The sequence below is a fragment of the Chrysemys picta genome, chromosome 4 (genome assembly GCF_011386835.1).
Source record: "Chrysemys picta bellii isolate R12L10 chromosome 4, ASM1138683v2, whole genome shotgun sequence".
Taxonomy (NCBI): domain Eukaryota; kingdom Metazoa; phylum Chordata; order Testudines; family Emydidae; genus Chrysemys; species Chrysemys picta.
Window position 1 is genome coordinate 86,037,868 of NC_088794.1, and position 17,754 is coordinate 86,055,621.

The 17,754-nt window shown below is 42.8% G+C and overlaps 1 protein-coding gene across 49 annotated transcripts in view; it reads left to right on the forward strand.

The window, feature by feature from the left end:
• GPHN (gephyrin) overlaps positions 1-17,754 on the forward strand; it is a 534,893-nt gene that overhangs the window by 463,077 nt on the left and 54,062 nt on the right. For all 49 annotated transcript variants that reach the window (XM_065592887.1, XM_065592897.1, XM_065592862.1 and 46 more), the window contains 3 exons: positions 1,240-1,332; positions 10,832-10,887; positions 16,895-17,014. In XM_065592887.1, coding sequence (XP_065448959.1) covers positions 1,240-1,332; positions 10,832-10,887; positions 16,895-17,014 — 269 coding nt within the window. The remainder of the gene's footprint in view (positions 1-1,239; positions 1,333-10,831; positions 10,888-16,894; positions 17,015-17,754) is intronic.

Sequence of the window (17,754 nt, forward strand, 5' to 3'; positions counted from 1 at the left end):
GACCCAGGCTACTCCTTGCTCCTCTGGCTCATGAAGCTATACACTGGCCACCTCAACAGCACTAAGGAAAGATTCAGCTACTGGCTCGGCAGGTGCAGAATGACAGTTGAATTCACTTTTGGTAGATTGAAGGGACACTAGTGTTGTTTGCTCACAAAACTGGATATCAGTGGGAAAATATATCCCAATGGTTACAGCTGCCTGCTGTGTCCTGCAAAATACCTGTGAAGCAAAAGGGGAAAAGTTGCCGTGGAGGTGGAACGGCTGGCTTCTGAGTTTGAACAGCCAGGCACAAGGACTCTTAGAAGAGCTGAGTCCAGAGCTATATGGCTCAGGGAGGCTTTGAAAGATCACTTTAACAGTGAGCCACAGTAATGCATTGTGGTGTACTGCACTGTACCTGGCCCTGCTGATTTGGGGTCTGCTAGGAATTGTGTGGTGTTTGCTGTACATCTGTGAATAACATTATCAATGCGCCTATCAATATTGTGGTGCTTGCTTTACATTTATGATTATTACACTGCATCAGGATTCCACCAAGGGAAGTCAGGGCCAATGGGCGGAGCAGATAGATATGCTCGCCAAGCTGGACAATCAGCAAAAGGCATTTCAAAAATGTGTGGGACTTTAAAGGGGCAGGGGGCCTTCTGGTCTCCATGACCCCTGGGAGAGCAGTCAGTGTTGGGCATCGTTTGGCAGTGGCTGGAGGACTCTTGGAGTCGACATAAGTAATATAGTATCTACATTCATGCTGCATTGACCTCAGTACATCAATGTGTCTCACTGCCACTTGGGAAGGTCGGTGTTACTGCGTCACTGTAATGGGGCACTTACATCAGCGGAAGACAAATTTAAGTGTAGACATACGCACAACTAGGTCAATGCAAGGCAGCTTATGTCAACCTAACTTTGTGGTGTAGACCAGGCCATAGTCTGTATCTCAGCTGACTCCTCTGGTTCTGGATACTGTACATCCAAATCCAATGCCAAGAAGCTTGTCCTAACCAGAAATGCAGGTTGACTGAACCACATCTTTCATCTCTGCTTCCAGGCTGCATCTCTCCATTTATTTCCCTATTGGTTTGGAGAGAAATCAAAAGCTTGACAGATCTGATTACAAGATGTGTCACATACACATGAATTTCATCCATGGGAGCACACTGCTGTCACCTTCTATTCCCTTTGAGTATGTTCGCTGACATGGAACATGGTCTTTTTTTTTTCTTTCTTTCCTTTTAGATGGAATGGGCCGAGTTCTTGCTCAAGACGTTTATGCAAAAGACAACCTACCCCCCTTCCCAGCATCGGTAAAAGATGGATATGCTGTCAGAGGTAAATGCTTTAACTCTAGGCATGCAGTGCATCTTTTGAAAACTCAGCATTACCCCAGATTGTTAGTACACCTTCATGCTCCAGGTAGAAGCACTTCTTTCTTGGATATAACTATTGTTATACATTTTATTTGTAGATGTCTAGATCATTACTGAAATCATGATTGTGTAAAATTCAGCCACTTTAATGGAAGACTGCAGTGACTAGTTCTAATTCTTTAAGTGAGGGGAACAGGAGAGGGGGGAATGAAAATGCATATTTACAGAGCCATGTTTAGTAAAACCTTTCAATGTTTTACTCTCTATAACTGTGCTTGGGTCTGGTAACCCTTTCAATGAAAGTTGCCGTTTTGCTGCCACTTCCCAGCAGGAAACTGACCTCATGATATAGTTGAGACCCAGGAAATGCAGTTCTTGTATGAGACGGACATGAGAATTTCAAAGAGTTTCCTGTTTTTTAGAATTTTTATTATTAAGAGTGTTTCCTATGCATCAAATATTTTATCAGACTGTTACAATTCCATCTTACTGTTTGTTTATTAATTATTTTTTATTATTACAGTTGATAATTTTCAAAATTGTGTCTGGGAATGCACGCTTCAGAGTAATTAGATGTAGCAATTAAAATATTTTTTATATTACACTGAAAGTTTTCCTAGGAACTTTCCTATAAAGTCTCCTTAGGCAGTATAACCTAGAGAACAGATCACTGATCTGGGACTTAGAAGATCTTGTTGTGCCGTTGGCCTGTTGAGTGACCTTGGGCAAGTCACTTCACCTTTGTGCCTCTGTTTTCCCATCTGTAAAATGGGGATAATGATATCTTGGTGCATGCTAAAACATTTGAACAGGAACTGATACATTTACAAATGGTCTGCGATAAACTTAAGTCTGCCAATCTGAAAGTGAACCCAAAGAAATTTGAGTTGTTTCAAAAAGAGGTAATTTACCTTGGGCACCCAGTCAGGTGGAAATTTCCACTGACAAAGAGAAAACTGAGGCTACACAGAACTGGCCAACTTCCCAGACACTCAGAGATGTGTAGAGTTTTGTAGGGTTCTGTTCCTATTACAGAAGGTTTATTTGTGAGTTTGCCAATATACAAAACAATTGCATAGGTTTGGTGAGAAAAGGAAACCATTTCAGAGCAGAGTGTTCTGTAGCATTTTTGGAGTTGAAAAAGGCTCTTGAGACTGCTTTTGTCTTAGCCTACCCATATTTTAAAACACCTTTTATATTGGAGGGTATTACAACAAATATCTAAGTTCTCCTGAAAGAAATTATTTCACCACCCTAAAGGAACTCCTAGCAGTGGTTAAATCTATAGGACATTTTCACCACTGTTTATATGGAAGGAAATTTGTGGTCAGGACAGACCATGCATCCCTGGAATGGCTGTTTAGATTCAGGAATCCTGAGGGGCCAGTTCCCAGGTACAGAGCTATGATTTCAGATGCTTATTTGGGGCTTAGAAGATCTTGTTGTGCCATTGGCCTATTGAGTGATCTTGGGCAAGTCACTTCACCTTTGTGCCTCTGTTTTCCCATCTGTAAAATGGGGATAATGATATCTTGGTGCATGCTAAAACATTTGAACAGGAACTGATACATTTACAAATGTAAACTTAAACTTAAGTCTGCCAAGGTGTCCCTTCCCTGCTCATTGCTGAACCTAGAGGCATATGGCTGAAGGGACAGATATCAACTCATCAATCAGAGTTTTGGGTCTTTCGTCGCATTTAGCCATCTTAGGGGGCATGATCCATAACCGAGATGACTGGGTTCCCAAGCAGGTAATAATGAAATGCATCCATTGCCAATTTTACAGTCAAGCCCTTTTTTTCAATAACAAAATAGGCCAATTCCCAGGGAAATAGTTTGCAGTTAATATAGAGCACTGGCTATTCCTCCCGCTGGACAGAAGCACACAAAGAAGGCAGCAGGAAAGCCTCAGATGCAGCCAGAGAAACACTTGTAGTGTGACTCTGAAAAAAAATTAAAAGAGGGAGCTTTTCGATAGAGTGCTGGCTGGAAAGAGGCTTAGTTTTTGTTCACAAATCAATCTCCTGCTGCTTGATTCCTATTTTGTCCAAGAAAACAGTACTATTGTGTACATTATTTGTAAATAAACAGGATTGCATCAAGACAATACCTGACTCCTCCATCAGTTTTTCCTCCTAACATACAAACCTGCAAGACCCAGAATTTTAGCGAAGTGTTCAGGTCAAAAGCCATACAGATATTAGTATTATTATTAATATTTGTAAAATGTTTTTCACATTCTATTTCAGAAAAAGATGACGATATTTGAGAATGGGAGTGATATGGTTGCACTGTTTTACATGTAAAAGAAGGTGGGCAGTAGCATAGGGTTACCATATTTTGTGCCTCCCAAAGGAGGACACTCCACGGGGCCCCGGCCCCGCCCCCAGCCCCAACTCCGCCCCCTCCCCAAAGTCTCCGCCCCCTCCCCTGCTTCCCGCGAACATTTGAGTCGCAGGAAGCCTGAAGCAGGTAAGGGGGAGTGTGGGGGGAGGAGGCGCGGCCCAGGCTGGCCCCGGCCCTGGGGTGCCGGCCCCGGGCCCGGCCGACCACCCCCGGCCTGCCCAGCACTGCGGTCCCCGGCCCGGCCCCCGGGCCCCCGGCCGAGCACCCCCGGCACCGCACCGCCGGTCCCCAGCCCGGCCCCCGGCACCGCCGGCCCGTCCCCCGAGCCCCCGGCCCGGCCTGGCACCACCGGCCCGGCCTGGCACCACCGGCCCGGCCCCCGAGCCGCCGGTGCCGGCCCGGCCCCCGAGCCGCCGGCCCAGCCCCGGCGGAGCCCCCAAGCCCCCGGCCGAGCCCCCGAGCCCCCGGCCCGGCCCCGGTGGAGCCCCCAAGCCCCCGGCCAAGCCCCCGAGCCCCCGGCCCGGCCCCGCCGGCCCGGACCTGGAGCCCCCGGCCAGGCACCGCACCGCCAGTCCGGCCCCGGAGCCCCCGGCCCGGCCAGGCACCGCACCGCCGGCTCGGCCCCCAAGCCCCCGGCCCCGCTCCGCCGGCCCGTCCCGGCCCCCAAACCCCCGGCCCGGCCCCCGAGCACCCGCACGGCCGGCCCGGCATGTCCCGATTTTCCCGGACATGTCCAGCTTTTGGGGCTTTCCCCCCGGACGGGGATTTGGAGCCCAAAAAGCCGGACATGTCCGGGAAAATCCGGACGTATGGTAACCCTACAGTAGCATTCTATGCATGCTCAACTCTGGAGAGTTGGAGGCTATAGTGAAGAGAGTTGCAGTAGTGGAGGCAAGAGGAGATGAAGGAATGGATGAAGATTTCAGCAGAGGTAGATTCCAGGCAGTGAAATTTAAAGGCATTGTTGCAGAGGTGATAAAATGGTAGGTTGATTCGCAGATCTGAGCTCTGAGACAAGAGTTCAAGGTAAAGGAACAGGACAGTTTTTCCTATGAGGCATTAGCAGCTGTTTAAACTGGAGGTGTAATGCAGGGAGCTTTATCTTGTTCCCAGATAAGAGTTAAATTTTGGCATTTAGGCATAGTCCTGTAGTTGGTATGGTGAAAAGCTGCACAGTCCGGGGGAGGGGGAGGGGAAGGGAGGTCAATAGGCATTCTGCCTCAGGGACAGTGTCTTTGGTTAGCTCTATGGTAACATGGGGCAGAGAGACTAGTTCATTAAACGTGGCAACTAATTCCCTCCTGCACAGGTGGCTAGTTAACAGAACCATGGCTCTTGCTACTCTCCAGCACTCTCTCTGATCCCTTTCCAGTAAGTTTCTTCCAGCGAGAGGGAGAGCAATTCAGTAGCTGCTCTTGCAGTCCCAAAACATGGGAGCTGCAATTCTGCACAGCATTTACATGGGTGATGAAGCTCCTTAAAAGTTAAATCTGCTTTCAATGTGCAGTACACATTGATCAAACTGAATATGGGCCTCACTAATGTGTCCTCACTATTGTAAGACTGTTTAAAAATAGGCTTATGTATGAGACCAAGGTTGTCACATTCCTTATGTTGTAGTTTAACTTTTTTTTTTATTATTTCAGAAAATGAAAATTGTTTCCAAAAAATAAAATAAAATCTAATATTGAAAGTTTAAGGAAATATGTACAGTTATATAATATTCTGTTATACAAGAGAACACCTGTTCAGAGCTGAATATCTTAGCCCAGGACCACTTGCCATCTGTGACTGTTCTTAGGCATAAAGGTTGGAAAAGTTTTGGCTCAACTTTGCTGAGTTATTTTCACCCTTTGCTATTTGAGAGTTTGGAGTCAAGGGTTAAGGGACTTTGTTGGACTTTTTTTAAAGTGAAATTAATCTTTCCTTCAAAAATTAGTAAGTTCAATAGGCTTTCATCGGCAGATTTGTAGACTGGTTTCAGAATGTGAACTCAATAAACCATTACAAATGTAGCCAACCGCAGAGTAGCCATTCTTCCTGAAAGCAATTCGTCTCATAATGGTAAGAGAATCTAGATATTTCCAGATGACTGTTTGGGGTATTGAAATGAAACAGAGGTTACTGGATAAGGTTGTCATTGATTGGTCTTCACTACTGGGAATATTTTGAAATGCAACAAATTTAAAACAGAAAAAAGGACATATTTTCAATGCAATGTTTAATTAAACTATGCAACTCACTTTCACAGGAAACTCCGGAAGTAAATAGCTCACAAAGATTTTCATTAAGATTAAATATTTATACAGATCAATGAACAACATGAACAATTACAAAGATTATAAATTTGTATGCTCTAGACTGTGAACTACCCACTGGGGTCCAGTAGAAATTTCCTTTTATGGTATATAGTACAGCAGAATTTCATGCATTATGGTTTCTTTGCATTTTTTCTGAAATATCTAGCATTGACTGCTTATCAAAGATGGATTTCCAGACTACTGTTTCAATGTGGCAATCTCTATGTGCCTATGAACCCTGTGTTGTTGAGGAGATAATGAAGAAATGCACTTCAGCAGCACAGAGTGTGTTTCACATCAACCAAGGCTACTCACTCAGTTTGAATAAAAGTTAAATCTACTTTTGAAGTGCAGTGCATCTTGATTCATGCTAACTTGAAATCATTTACTAGCATATTGGCAGCAAAGTAGTGAAATGCACCTCATGGTTCTCGGTTCATCAATAAACCCTGGTGCAGGTCCGGATTTACACCTTACGAGCCCCCACCCCCTCCCCCATGTGACCCTGCCTGGAGCCCACCCCCTCCCCCATGTGACCCTGCCTGGAGCCCACCCCCACCCCCCTGCATCCCCATGTAGCCCTGGAGCCCCCCAGCAGCCCTGTGTGGCCCACTCTGTTTCCTAACCTGGCTTGAAGAAGGCTGCTGTGACTTTTCACTTGAGGAAAAAATGCACATACCACTCACCTGCTAGCTGTTTGTTGCCACCCACCAGACCAGTTAGCCTCAGCCAGCTCAGGCTGTTCTGGTGCCACAGTGGCCTCTGGTGGGAAAAAGATGGAACTGCAGCACATTTTCTTTCAGGGGGGAAAAAAATTCTGCTTCCCTTGGACAAGAATTCTGTGCATGCTGCAACTGTCACCTAAGGGGAGGGGGCACGATGTGAGACAAGTGGTGTGTAGGGCATCTCGGCAGGGAGCGGGACAGATCAGGAGGCTCCCTCCCTCTCGAGAACTCCTGAGTAGTGCGGCCAGCAGCAGGAGGGCAGCAAAATAGCCCAAAATACCGCAACTCGCAGCGGCTAAGTGATAGCTAAAATAGCCCAATTGGGCTAGAAAATCACACATTTGGCAACGAGTGCCAGTGCCTCTAGACATGCCTGCTGTGCCTAATTGGAAATCCGGCCCTACCCTGTTGCACCTTTGAGCTCATCCGTTATGTGACTTCTGAATAGTAATTGGTGGCACATGGAAAACTCTGAAATGTATTTTATTTAGAAACAGATCTGCTTATATCATATATTGTCTGTCTTTCTTTCCCCACCTCATGTTTCCCTACTAGCAATATTGGCATGAAAACAAGATTATTATTTCTTAGTAGTTCATCTGCTCCTGTTATCTTTTCCTCAGCTCATCTTATGTTATAACCCTCCATTAGATACATCATAATCAGTCCCAAAGCAAATACTTGTGGGTATTAGGTAAGGAATGAATAGTAGAAGCAGATGAACAACTATGAAACAAACTGCCTGTTTTCCTGGAGAACAAGATAATATGTATACAGGAGATCTGAGAGGTAGGCAAAGCTATTTATTTAACAGCTGAGTACCACTTTTTAACGAAAGGAGTTAACGAAAAACCTGGTTGGATTTTGATACTACATTTTTAATATGATTTTATTTGACTAAGAAAATAGCCAACACAACCAGGGCCAGCTCCAGGGTTTTTGCCGCCCCAAGCGGCAGGAAAAAAAAAAAAAAAGCCGCGATCGCAATCGGCGGCAGCTCAGCCGCATCGCTTTCTTCTTCTGCGGCAATTTGGTGGCAGGTTCTTCCCTCCGAGAGGGGAATGAGGGACCCGCCGCCGAAGAGCCCGACATGCTGCCCCTTTCCCTTGGCCGCCCCAAGCACCTGCTTGCTAAGCTGGTGCCTGGAGCCGGCCCTGAACACAACCCATTTAAAATTAAATGAAGATTTTACTGTTCAGTGTTATTATTTAATGCAGACCCAAGAGGTTTGTCTGAAATAGCAGATACAGATAGACTCATGAAATTAACTCACCACTGCAACAGACTGTAGATTTGGCAGAAAGCACTTCCAACACCCCTTATTGGGGTCAATAAGTACTTACAGTAGTAATAATAATAATACTTAGTACTTTCCATCTAAGGATCTCAAAAACATTGCCAGCCTCAAATATTAAAAAATCATGAGATTTTTTTAAAACTATAAATCTGAGATTCTTTTTATTTGCCTCCTGATTTCTGAGTCTTTAGGATGCACTCGTTTCACATTTTCAAGCTTTTCTATACATCAGAAGGGCTAGAAACTTACTTTTTTTCTTTAATGAGAGCTGAGATTTTCATGTAATCTCTTGATTCCAATAGCTTTTAAGGGTTAAAGCAAATTTTTTAACCCAATAGGGTTTTAGAATCATAGAATATTAGGGTTGGAAGAGACCTCAGGAGGTCATCTAGTCCAATCCCCTACTCAAAGCAGGACCAACACCAACTAAATCATCCCAGCCAAGGCTTTGTCAAGCTGGGCCTTAAAAACCTCTAAGGATGGAGATTCCACCACCACCCTAGGTAACCCATTCCAGTACTTCACCACCCTCCTAGTGAAATAGTGTTTCCTAATATCCAACCGAGACCTCCCCCACTGCAATTGCTTCTGGTTCTGTCATCTGCCACCACGAAGAATAGCCTAGCTCCATCATCTATGGTAGTTGAAGGCTGCTATCAAATCCCCCCTCACTCTAGAATACTAAATATTGTGAGACTCGTGATAGACTCTTGTGAGTTGGTGACATTGTGAAAGACTTGTTTCTTCAGCTCTTACTTGTGTTGAGCAGTACTTTACTCCATGTGAAATTTCAGTGAAATCAGTGAGGCTACTTGTGAAGTAAAGTACTATTCGGTATGTGAGAGAGAGACTGATGACAGTTGAGTAAACATCACAACCCTTTGGGGACATAAGTATGGTAAATACTTCCATTTTCCAGATGGGGTCTCTGAGAGTAAGAGAGATTAAGTCATTGTCAGAGCTCAAATTAGAACCCAGGGACTCGATTTTGTTCCAATTAACATCAATGATAAAATTCTGATTTCAGTGGAAGCAGGATTTCTAGTCTAGTCTAGATAGGTTCTTATGCTGCCCTCATCACTGTAGTTTCGGAGCCCCTTCCAATAGTGCATTCAGTGACATGACTAACATCTGTCACATGTGGTTTGTTCTCTCTCTTATCCTCTCCCTAGGGGGAGAATTTTGCATGCAGCGTAGCATTTTGTTTTGGTAGATAAGGAGAAAGACAACTTGAACGTGACTTGATATTCTGTGAGAAGCCAGCGTTGAGGGTGAATGATTAGATCCCAAGTCTCCTGACTTCCAATCCTGTACTCTTCCCCTAGGATGACATTGCCTCTAGATATAGAGTAATCACTTTTGGGTGTAACATGATCAAATGGTTAGAGCAGGTAACTAAGTGTCAGCACTCCCAGATTCTGTTCCTGACTCTAGCTATGAGACCTTGAGCAAGTCACTTACTCTTCCTGTACCTCACATTCTTCTTCTGTAATACTGATAACACCTACCTCAGATGGTTGTTGTGAGGTTTAATTAATTAACATTTGTTAAGCACTTAGAGATCCTCAAATGAAAGGTGCTATAAAAGCATAAATACAGTTCTTACAGGCAGAACACGTAGCGACACCTATACACCTCCTAACATTTAATACTTCACACAATTTCAGTTGCTTCAAACTTCAGCTGTTCACACTAATAATTTCTGTGTTTGGTCTCTGCCTCAGAATTATATATTCAGTTTCAGCGAAAACAGTTTAAGTGTTTCTGAGAATAAGAGCAGGGAAAATATGGTAGTTATTCTCAATTGTTTCTTCAAACCTTTCTAGTGCCTTCAAAGTAGAAACTCAGCATTTGTTAGCAGAAGTATCTTTGCTGTCCCTTTGAAAATCTGTCCAGATATGGACAAATGAGTAGCCCTGGGAAACTGCCATTTGAACATACGCAGTAAAATGTGTCCTTTAATTTTAAGAATGCTCCAACTGCAGTACTCATAAACCTTAGCCCACCTGCTCTCCCCCATCAAAATTCCCTTTTGTCTAAATGAAGGTGCACTGGGCTGGGTGTGAGGAAATGATGAGTTCAAATATCACCTCAGACACTGACAGCTAGGAACAGAACCCAAGTCTCTAACGTGGTATGTTCGAGTCACATCTACTTAGCCCCACTGTCTTTCAGAGTGAATGCGTCAGATGTACATGCTTGTCTATACTGTCTGTAACCACTGCACTAATCATTAAATCACATTCCTTCCAGAGCTAGGAAGGGAACCCAGAAATCTTGATATCCAAAATTCTGCTGTTGTCTTCCAAACAGTAATGTAACATGCTGGCTATATATATATATATCATGGCCCCCCGTCTAGTGGCAGTTTCACAGAGAGGATAACCAACTATTGCTGTTACCTCTACCTCATGAAGTTGAGGCTTTTATCTTAAGAATCTTAAATATAATTGGAAATCTTTGATATTAAGATAATATTCAATTGTTTCCTTTTACGTCCTCTCCAGACTTCTTGCAAGAAGTAGGAACAATGAGTATATCTGAGCAATTTTTTGGTAGAGAATATTATTCTATAACCTGTGATTAGCACATTAATAAATACATCGTAAAATAAACTTAAAAGTCCAAAATGTTTTGCAAAATATTCATATCCTCTCATACAGGTTTTAAAGAAGCAAGTCTAAACTAAATCTTGGATTATTCTAAGGTTCTCCCATTCTTGATTTCTAATTTTCCCATTTGGGATGGTTCAGTCTTTTTATCACCTTCTTTCTTCTGTATTGTCCTACAGCTGCTGATGGCCCTGGGGATCGATTCATCATTGGGGAATCCCAAGCTGGTGAGCAGGTGAGTACAATTTCTTTTCTCCTCTTCTTTTTCTCTTTTTATTCTAAGTTGTTTTTCTTCTCTTGTAAGACTAAGGATCTGACTACTTCTTTTTTTTAAACTTATGCCTTGCATTTGTGCTCTGGAATCCTCACAAGTGCTCCAAAGATTGTATTTGTTATATTGCAAAGATTTGTAACTCTCTAGTGCTTTCTTGAGGGTAAAATGACTGTGGGTAAGAAGTTCCTTGACTAAGCCTGTGTTCTTTGTTTGCCTGCCATGTTGTTCCTGAATGGGTTAATCAAGAAGCTCAGAGCATCCACAGTGAAGTGGAACTTTGAGAGAAGGTGCATAAGTCACTGGGGGCTCTGGTGGTCTGAGGCACTGGTTTTGGAATATAAGGCAGTGGGGCTGCAGAATCTCATGTTTCAAAGAAGAGTGGCAGATATGAGGTCTTCACCTGGCTGTATGCCTTAGAGACCCAAAGCTAGGAACAGTAACCTGGCTATATCCTGCAGGCTTAGGCGCATGTGGGATCCCGTGATTGGGTCCACTTGTAACATACTGGTGTCCGTCTACAGTCTCGGACAGGTTGTGAAAGACAGCATGTGGTGCAAGCTACCCCAGTTCTGGCAGGAGCAAATATGTGTCCATTTTCAACACTTGGTTAGATCCTCTGCTGCTGGACAAACAAAGGGCTGCTAAGGAGACAGCACATTTAGTCTGAGTGAGGAGCAAGAGTACATCATATCATTCTGTAGTGACTCCCTTTGTTTGGTTCAGGAGAAAAGCAGCTAAATTATGAAAGGATTTGTATCTGTTTCCCTTTGAGTGGAAGTACATTTATCACAATAGGAAGTTTGATTGGGGGGAATAAAGCGTGTGGGCCTTATGATGTTTTAAAAGGCCTTTGAGAATCCCCCAGGACCCAATGAAAGTGGGGTACATTCTAAGCTCAACATTAGCTTGATCCGATTACTGTAATAGTCTAAGACAACTGAGGATTTTAATCAGAATAATTATTAATGGTCTATGTTCTCTAATGGCAAGAGCAGGGATCACACAGGCAGGATTCCTGGGTTTTGTTTTCATCTCTGCCACAGAATCACTTTTTGACATAGGTAAGACACAGCTTCTATGTACCTCAGTTTCTCTACACCTGTAAAATGGGATTTTGATGTTTGTAAACGATTTTGAGGTTCTAAAATGAAAGGCATTATAGAAGTGCAAATATTATTATTACTATGTATTTTACAACTTCACTGTATCAAAGCAACGTCTTTCATATTAATTGCCATTTTCTTAGTTGTATATTTCATATTGATGATTGCAGAATCTGGGCTATTACCTGAGGATGAAGACAACATTACAACAAAAATATAATAATAATAATAATATGTTGTATAGCACCAATAGCTTTATTCATTCTGTTTTACATTGCCAATGCACTTGGGGTGATGTAGAAAAGAATAAAGGCAAACTAATGTAATAAAACACAATAGAATACCACTCTCTCAGATACAAATACATAAAAACAAATGAATATGTTCAATTTTAGAAAGGGAAGGTAATAAATATACAGGCAACAGTGCTTACTGTATTAAAACACCCAAACACAGGTGTGTTTGGATGCTTTACATCATTGGAAGTTTATAAATCAGAAAAGAGGAATTATGCTAATTCACTGGACAATAAGCTGAAAATGCAGCACATTTTACAACGATTGACCCTAATCATTGAATTCTGACATTTTCATAGACATATTCCTTATGAGGCCAAAAGGCAATAAGTTTAAAATGGGAAGGAATTTAAATTCTTTTTTATGCAATATACAATTAACCTGTGAAACTTGCTGCTATAGGAGACAAATAGCTTAGTAAGTTTAAAACACTATTAGACACTTATATGAACAAAAATAGTATGTACTTTTACAGTATAGCTAGGACAAAAATTATAAGGACTGTAATGATTCCAGGCATAAAATAATGGTTTAGCCTTCTGAAGCATCTGTTCCAGGTGAAAAACAGATATAGGCTACTACAGTGGTTCTCAAACTTTTTTTTTTTTTTTTTTTTTTTGCAGACCACTTGAAAATTGCTGAGGATCTCAGCAGACCACTTAATGATCTTTCCAAATGTTGTTTGTACCGTTAGCTAACTATTGTAAAGAGCTTTGGATAAAAGTGCTATATATAAAAAAAACACCTTAATAATAATTAACAGGTTTTTTTGGTTCTACATATAAAAGTACACAACTCATATTTTAATATCAGTACTCTTTTAATATCAGTACCTTTCTAATGCGATGGACGTACCCTCTCTCCCCCACCGTGGCAGCCCCCGAGCTGGGGCTGGAAAGGAGGGAAGTATCTCCCCCACCACAGCAGCCACACAGCTGAGGCTGGGAAGAAGCCGTCTCTCCCCGGCAGCCACAGCCCTGGAGCTGGGGAAAGTCACCTCTTTCTCTGGCCACCACAGCCCTGCACGTCCCAAATTCCCCCCACCCCCTCTTCTCACCCCCCTACTCCCTATTCCCCCCAAGGCCACCACCTCACCTACATGTGTGTCTTCTCCAGGGTCCAGGCACCTAATTAGTGGAGCCACACCTGCGTAGCTTCACTAATTAGGTGGGGGGACCTTCCTTCTCTCGTGTGCGTCCACCCAGGCGTGCACCTTAGAGGGAACTATCCGCGGAACACCTGAATGGAGCTCGCGGACCACTGGTGGTCCGTGGACCAAAGTTTGAGAACTTCTGGGCTACTACATTAGATCAGGGGTCGGCAAGTGGTGTGCCGAGTCTTCATTTATTCACTCTAATTTAAGGTTTCGCGTGCCAGTAATACATTTTAATGTTTTTAGAAGGTCTCTTTCTATAAGTCTATAATATATAACTAAACTATTGTTGTATGTAAAGTAAATAAGGTTTTGAAAATGTTTAAGAAGCGTCATTTAAAATTAAATTAAAATGCAGAGCCCCCCGGACCAGTGGCCAGGACCCGGGCAGTGTGAGTGCCACTGAAAATCAGCTTGCGTGCCGCCTTCGGCACGCATGCCATAGGTTGCCTACCCCTGGATTAGATGGAACGTTTGTCTGCTTGGAGAAGGCAAGACTATTTTTAAAAGACTTTCAGATAACATTTACTGACAAATAAAGCATATGTGGCAAGTCCTATGTTCCTGGGTCAGTATATTTCCCTGAAGGTCTCTTAAAACTGAAGAGTTCTATGAGGAACCCACAAAATGTCTTAATCTGAGCCACCTGTGAATTTGCTAAATTTGTAAAATGCATAGCAATGATCTGGATTCAAATCTTGAATAACTTAAAACCTTAAGATTACTATACTGATTGAATCCGATGGCTACTGGGTAAGGGAAAGCTGCAGACTTGATATATCTTGATTTTAGCCAGGCTTTTGTCATGTAGAGCTGTGTCATTCTCATCAACAGTTAGAAGTTGCTCTATAATACTCATCTAGACCAAAGAATGTGGTCTAGATGAAATTACTATAAAGTGGATGCACAATTGGTTGAAAAAACAAACTCAAAGAGTAGTTATTAATGGTTCGCTATCAAACTGGGAGGGTATATCTAGTGGGGTTCTGAAGGGGCCTGACCTGGGTCTGGTACTACTCTATATTTTTGTTAATGATTTGGATAATGTAGTGGAGAGTATGCTTATAAAATTTGCAGATGTTAACAAACTGGGAGGAATTTCAAGCACTTTGGAAGACAGGATTAGAATTCAAAAGGACCTTGATAAATTGGAGAATTGGTCTGAAACTAGCACGATGAAATTCAATACAGAGTGTCAGGAACCAGGGGGTTGCGTACCCTGAGCTAAGCCTGCAGCTAGCCAGTTCAGCTTTTAGGCAGGTTAATGAACCCAGTGGCTGCAGCAGACTTACCTGATTGGCCAGCCCACCTGAGTGCTGAAAGGAGCCAACAGGTCTGCATTTAAGCTCACCAGCAGGTCATTAGCTGCTCACTGCTGGCACCAGCAGGTACAGTTGCTCCTGTGCCTGCCTTGTTCCCAGCTTTGCTCCTGCCTTGTTCGTGTCCTGCTCCAGTCTGCTCCTGTTCCAGTTCTGCTCCAATCTTTCCCAGCCCTGCTGCCTTGCCAAACATCTGAACCCTGCTTTGAATATTAGCTCCAATTACTGGCTTCTGACTCCAGTTCTGCCCATTGGGTCAGGAATGGTCTAGGTTTATTTGATCCTGTCTCAGCAGGGAGAGATGGACTAGATCAGTGGTTCTCAACCCTGAGGGTCCGCAGACTTTGTCTAGGGGGCAGGAAAAGGTTGTCATTATCAAAGAACAGTGATTTTTGACCTGTGGTCTGTGGACCCGTAGGGATCTGCAGACTAGGTCTAAGATTTCCCAAAGGGATTCACACCTTCATTCGAAATTTTTTAGGGGTCCGCAAATGGAAAAAGGCTGAGAATCAGTAGACTAAATGACTGCTCAAGGTCCCTTTAGCCCTACATTTCTATGATTCTGTGGTTAGTGGAATTCCAGATATGGTACATGATAATTGTGCCTTTTTTAGTTCTCATTACCATTTTATTTAGGCCCTGTTGAAAGACATTTGATCTCCTCTGTCCTTAGAATAAGCAAAATTAAATGACAGGTTTCAGAGTAGCAGCCATGTTAGTCTTTATCCGCAGAAAGAACAGGAGTACTTGTGGCACCTTAAAGACTAACAAATTTATTTCAGCATAAGCTTTCGTGGGCTACAGCTCACTTCTTCGGATGCATAGAATGGAACACAGACAGAAGATATTTATACATACAGAGAACATGAAAAGGTGGAAGTACCCATACCAACTGTAAGAGGCCAATCAATTGAGATGAGCTATCAGCAGCAGGAAAAAAAAAACCTTTGAAGTGATAATCGAGATGACCCATAGAAGGTGTGAGGAGAACTTAACATGAGGAAATAGATTCAGTTAGTGTAATGACCCAACCATTCCCAGTCTCTGTTTAAACCTAAGTTAATTGTATCTAATTTGCATATAAATTCGAGTTCAGCAGTCTCTCTTTGGAGTCTGTTTTTGAAGTTTTTTTGTTGCAAAATTGTCACCTTCAAGTCTGTCACTGAGTGGTTAGAGAGGTTGAAGTGTTCTCCCACTGGTTTTTGAATGTTATGATTCCTGATATCAGATTTGTGTCCATTTATTCTTTTGCGTAGAGACTGTCCGGTTTGGCGAATGTACATGGCAGAGGGGCATTGCTGGCACATGATGGCATATATCACGTTGGTAGATGTGCAGGTGAACGAGCCCCGATGTCGTGGCTGATGTGGTTAGGTCCTATGATGGTGTCACTTGAATAGATATGTGGACATATTAACTTAGGTGATACAATTCACGTAGGTTTAAACAGAGACTGGGAATGGTTGGGTCATTACACAAATGCATTTTAGTGCTAGTGAAAGTCTGCAGCCCTGGAGACCGCAGTCCTCTATCCAAAGAGCGTATACCACAGTGGCTCTTTGCCTGTGTGCTTCATCCCCAACTCAGAATGACCACCTCTTTGTGTGATGGGTGTTGTATCCTTGGGGGCAGCAGTTTTGGGAAGAAATCACTTGAGACACAGAGAGCTGTAAACCTAAATACACAACAATAGGGGAATTAATTCTCCTGATCTAATCATTCTTTGGCTTCTTTACCAGCAAGGGGGCCAATTTATTACCCACTCTGATAGTTTCAGTCATCTTCCCAGAAGATGGTGTCCACATCACAAAAAATAACTACCAGTTTATTTCATACTGCCATCAGATAATAATGGATTTCAATTACTAATGACCTGAGTCAGATTTGAACCTGTGTTATTCTTTAATTACCTAGGGGATTTACCCATATTAACTCCACTAACATCTATCAAGAAGAAAATAAGACACACTATGAAAAGGATTTATTACTCTCCAGTTTATTGCTGCAATGTTCAAATGTTTTCAGGTTTTCCTATTCCTTTGTTAAAAGTAAATTAGTTGTCATCATTTGCTGGTTTGTTGTTGTTGTTTTTTTCAGCCAACTCAGACTGTGATGCCTGGTCAGGTAATGCGGGTTACAACAGGTGCTCCAATCCCCTGTGGTGCTGATGCTGTGGTGCAAGTAGAAGACACAGAACTCATCAGGGAATCAGATGATGTGAGTCATAACTAAACACTCATTGTGCTAGTAGTTCTGTGTGCAGTAGCATGTCACTGATTTCAGAGAATCATTCTGCAATCCAGTGGCCTCCAGGGGGACATTGTGTCATAGCGTCCATACCATTCGTACTTTTTTGCCCTATTTATTAAAATTAGAGTACCAAATCCAGAAGGAGTCAAATACTCTATACCTCACTCTGCTTCCTGGAATCTCATAAACCTCTCAATATTTCCAGCTTCACGTAGTATCCTAGTCCATGCATTCCTGTTGAAGGCTTATTTAGTCTCTTCCAGTATCTTGATTTGGGCTTTGAGATGCTGCAAACTCTTTATGCACTGAGAATTTGAGACTATATATTAGTTGCATGCCCACTCGGAGCCTCAATCATCTATTGCATTGATATAAATTTCTGTTAGTGGCAGGTAATTACAGGTTTGGCACTGAGGGCCTGCCTCAGTATTCTTAGTACAAGGAAGATAATGCTGATCCAAATATCCCACTTGTTAGCACATCCTCAGAGGAGATATAGCATGTTCCTTGCAGCTTGAAACCATTTCCTAATTTCATCAGAAGGAAACCTCAGGTTAGCATCTCTCAGTTAGAATCTGCATCATCTGCCCAAATTGTGCTACCTAGTAATGAGGCTCTGCTAGATCTTGCGAAAGTAAACTAGCATACCCCAACAACAATACTGCCCACCTGTAAAAGGGCTGATAAGAAATATTATGTTCCATCTA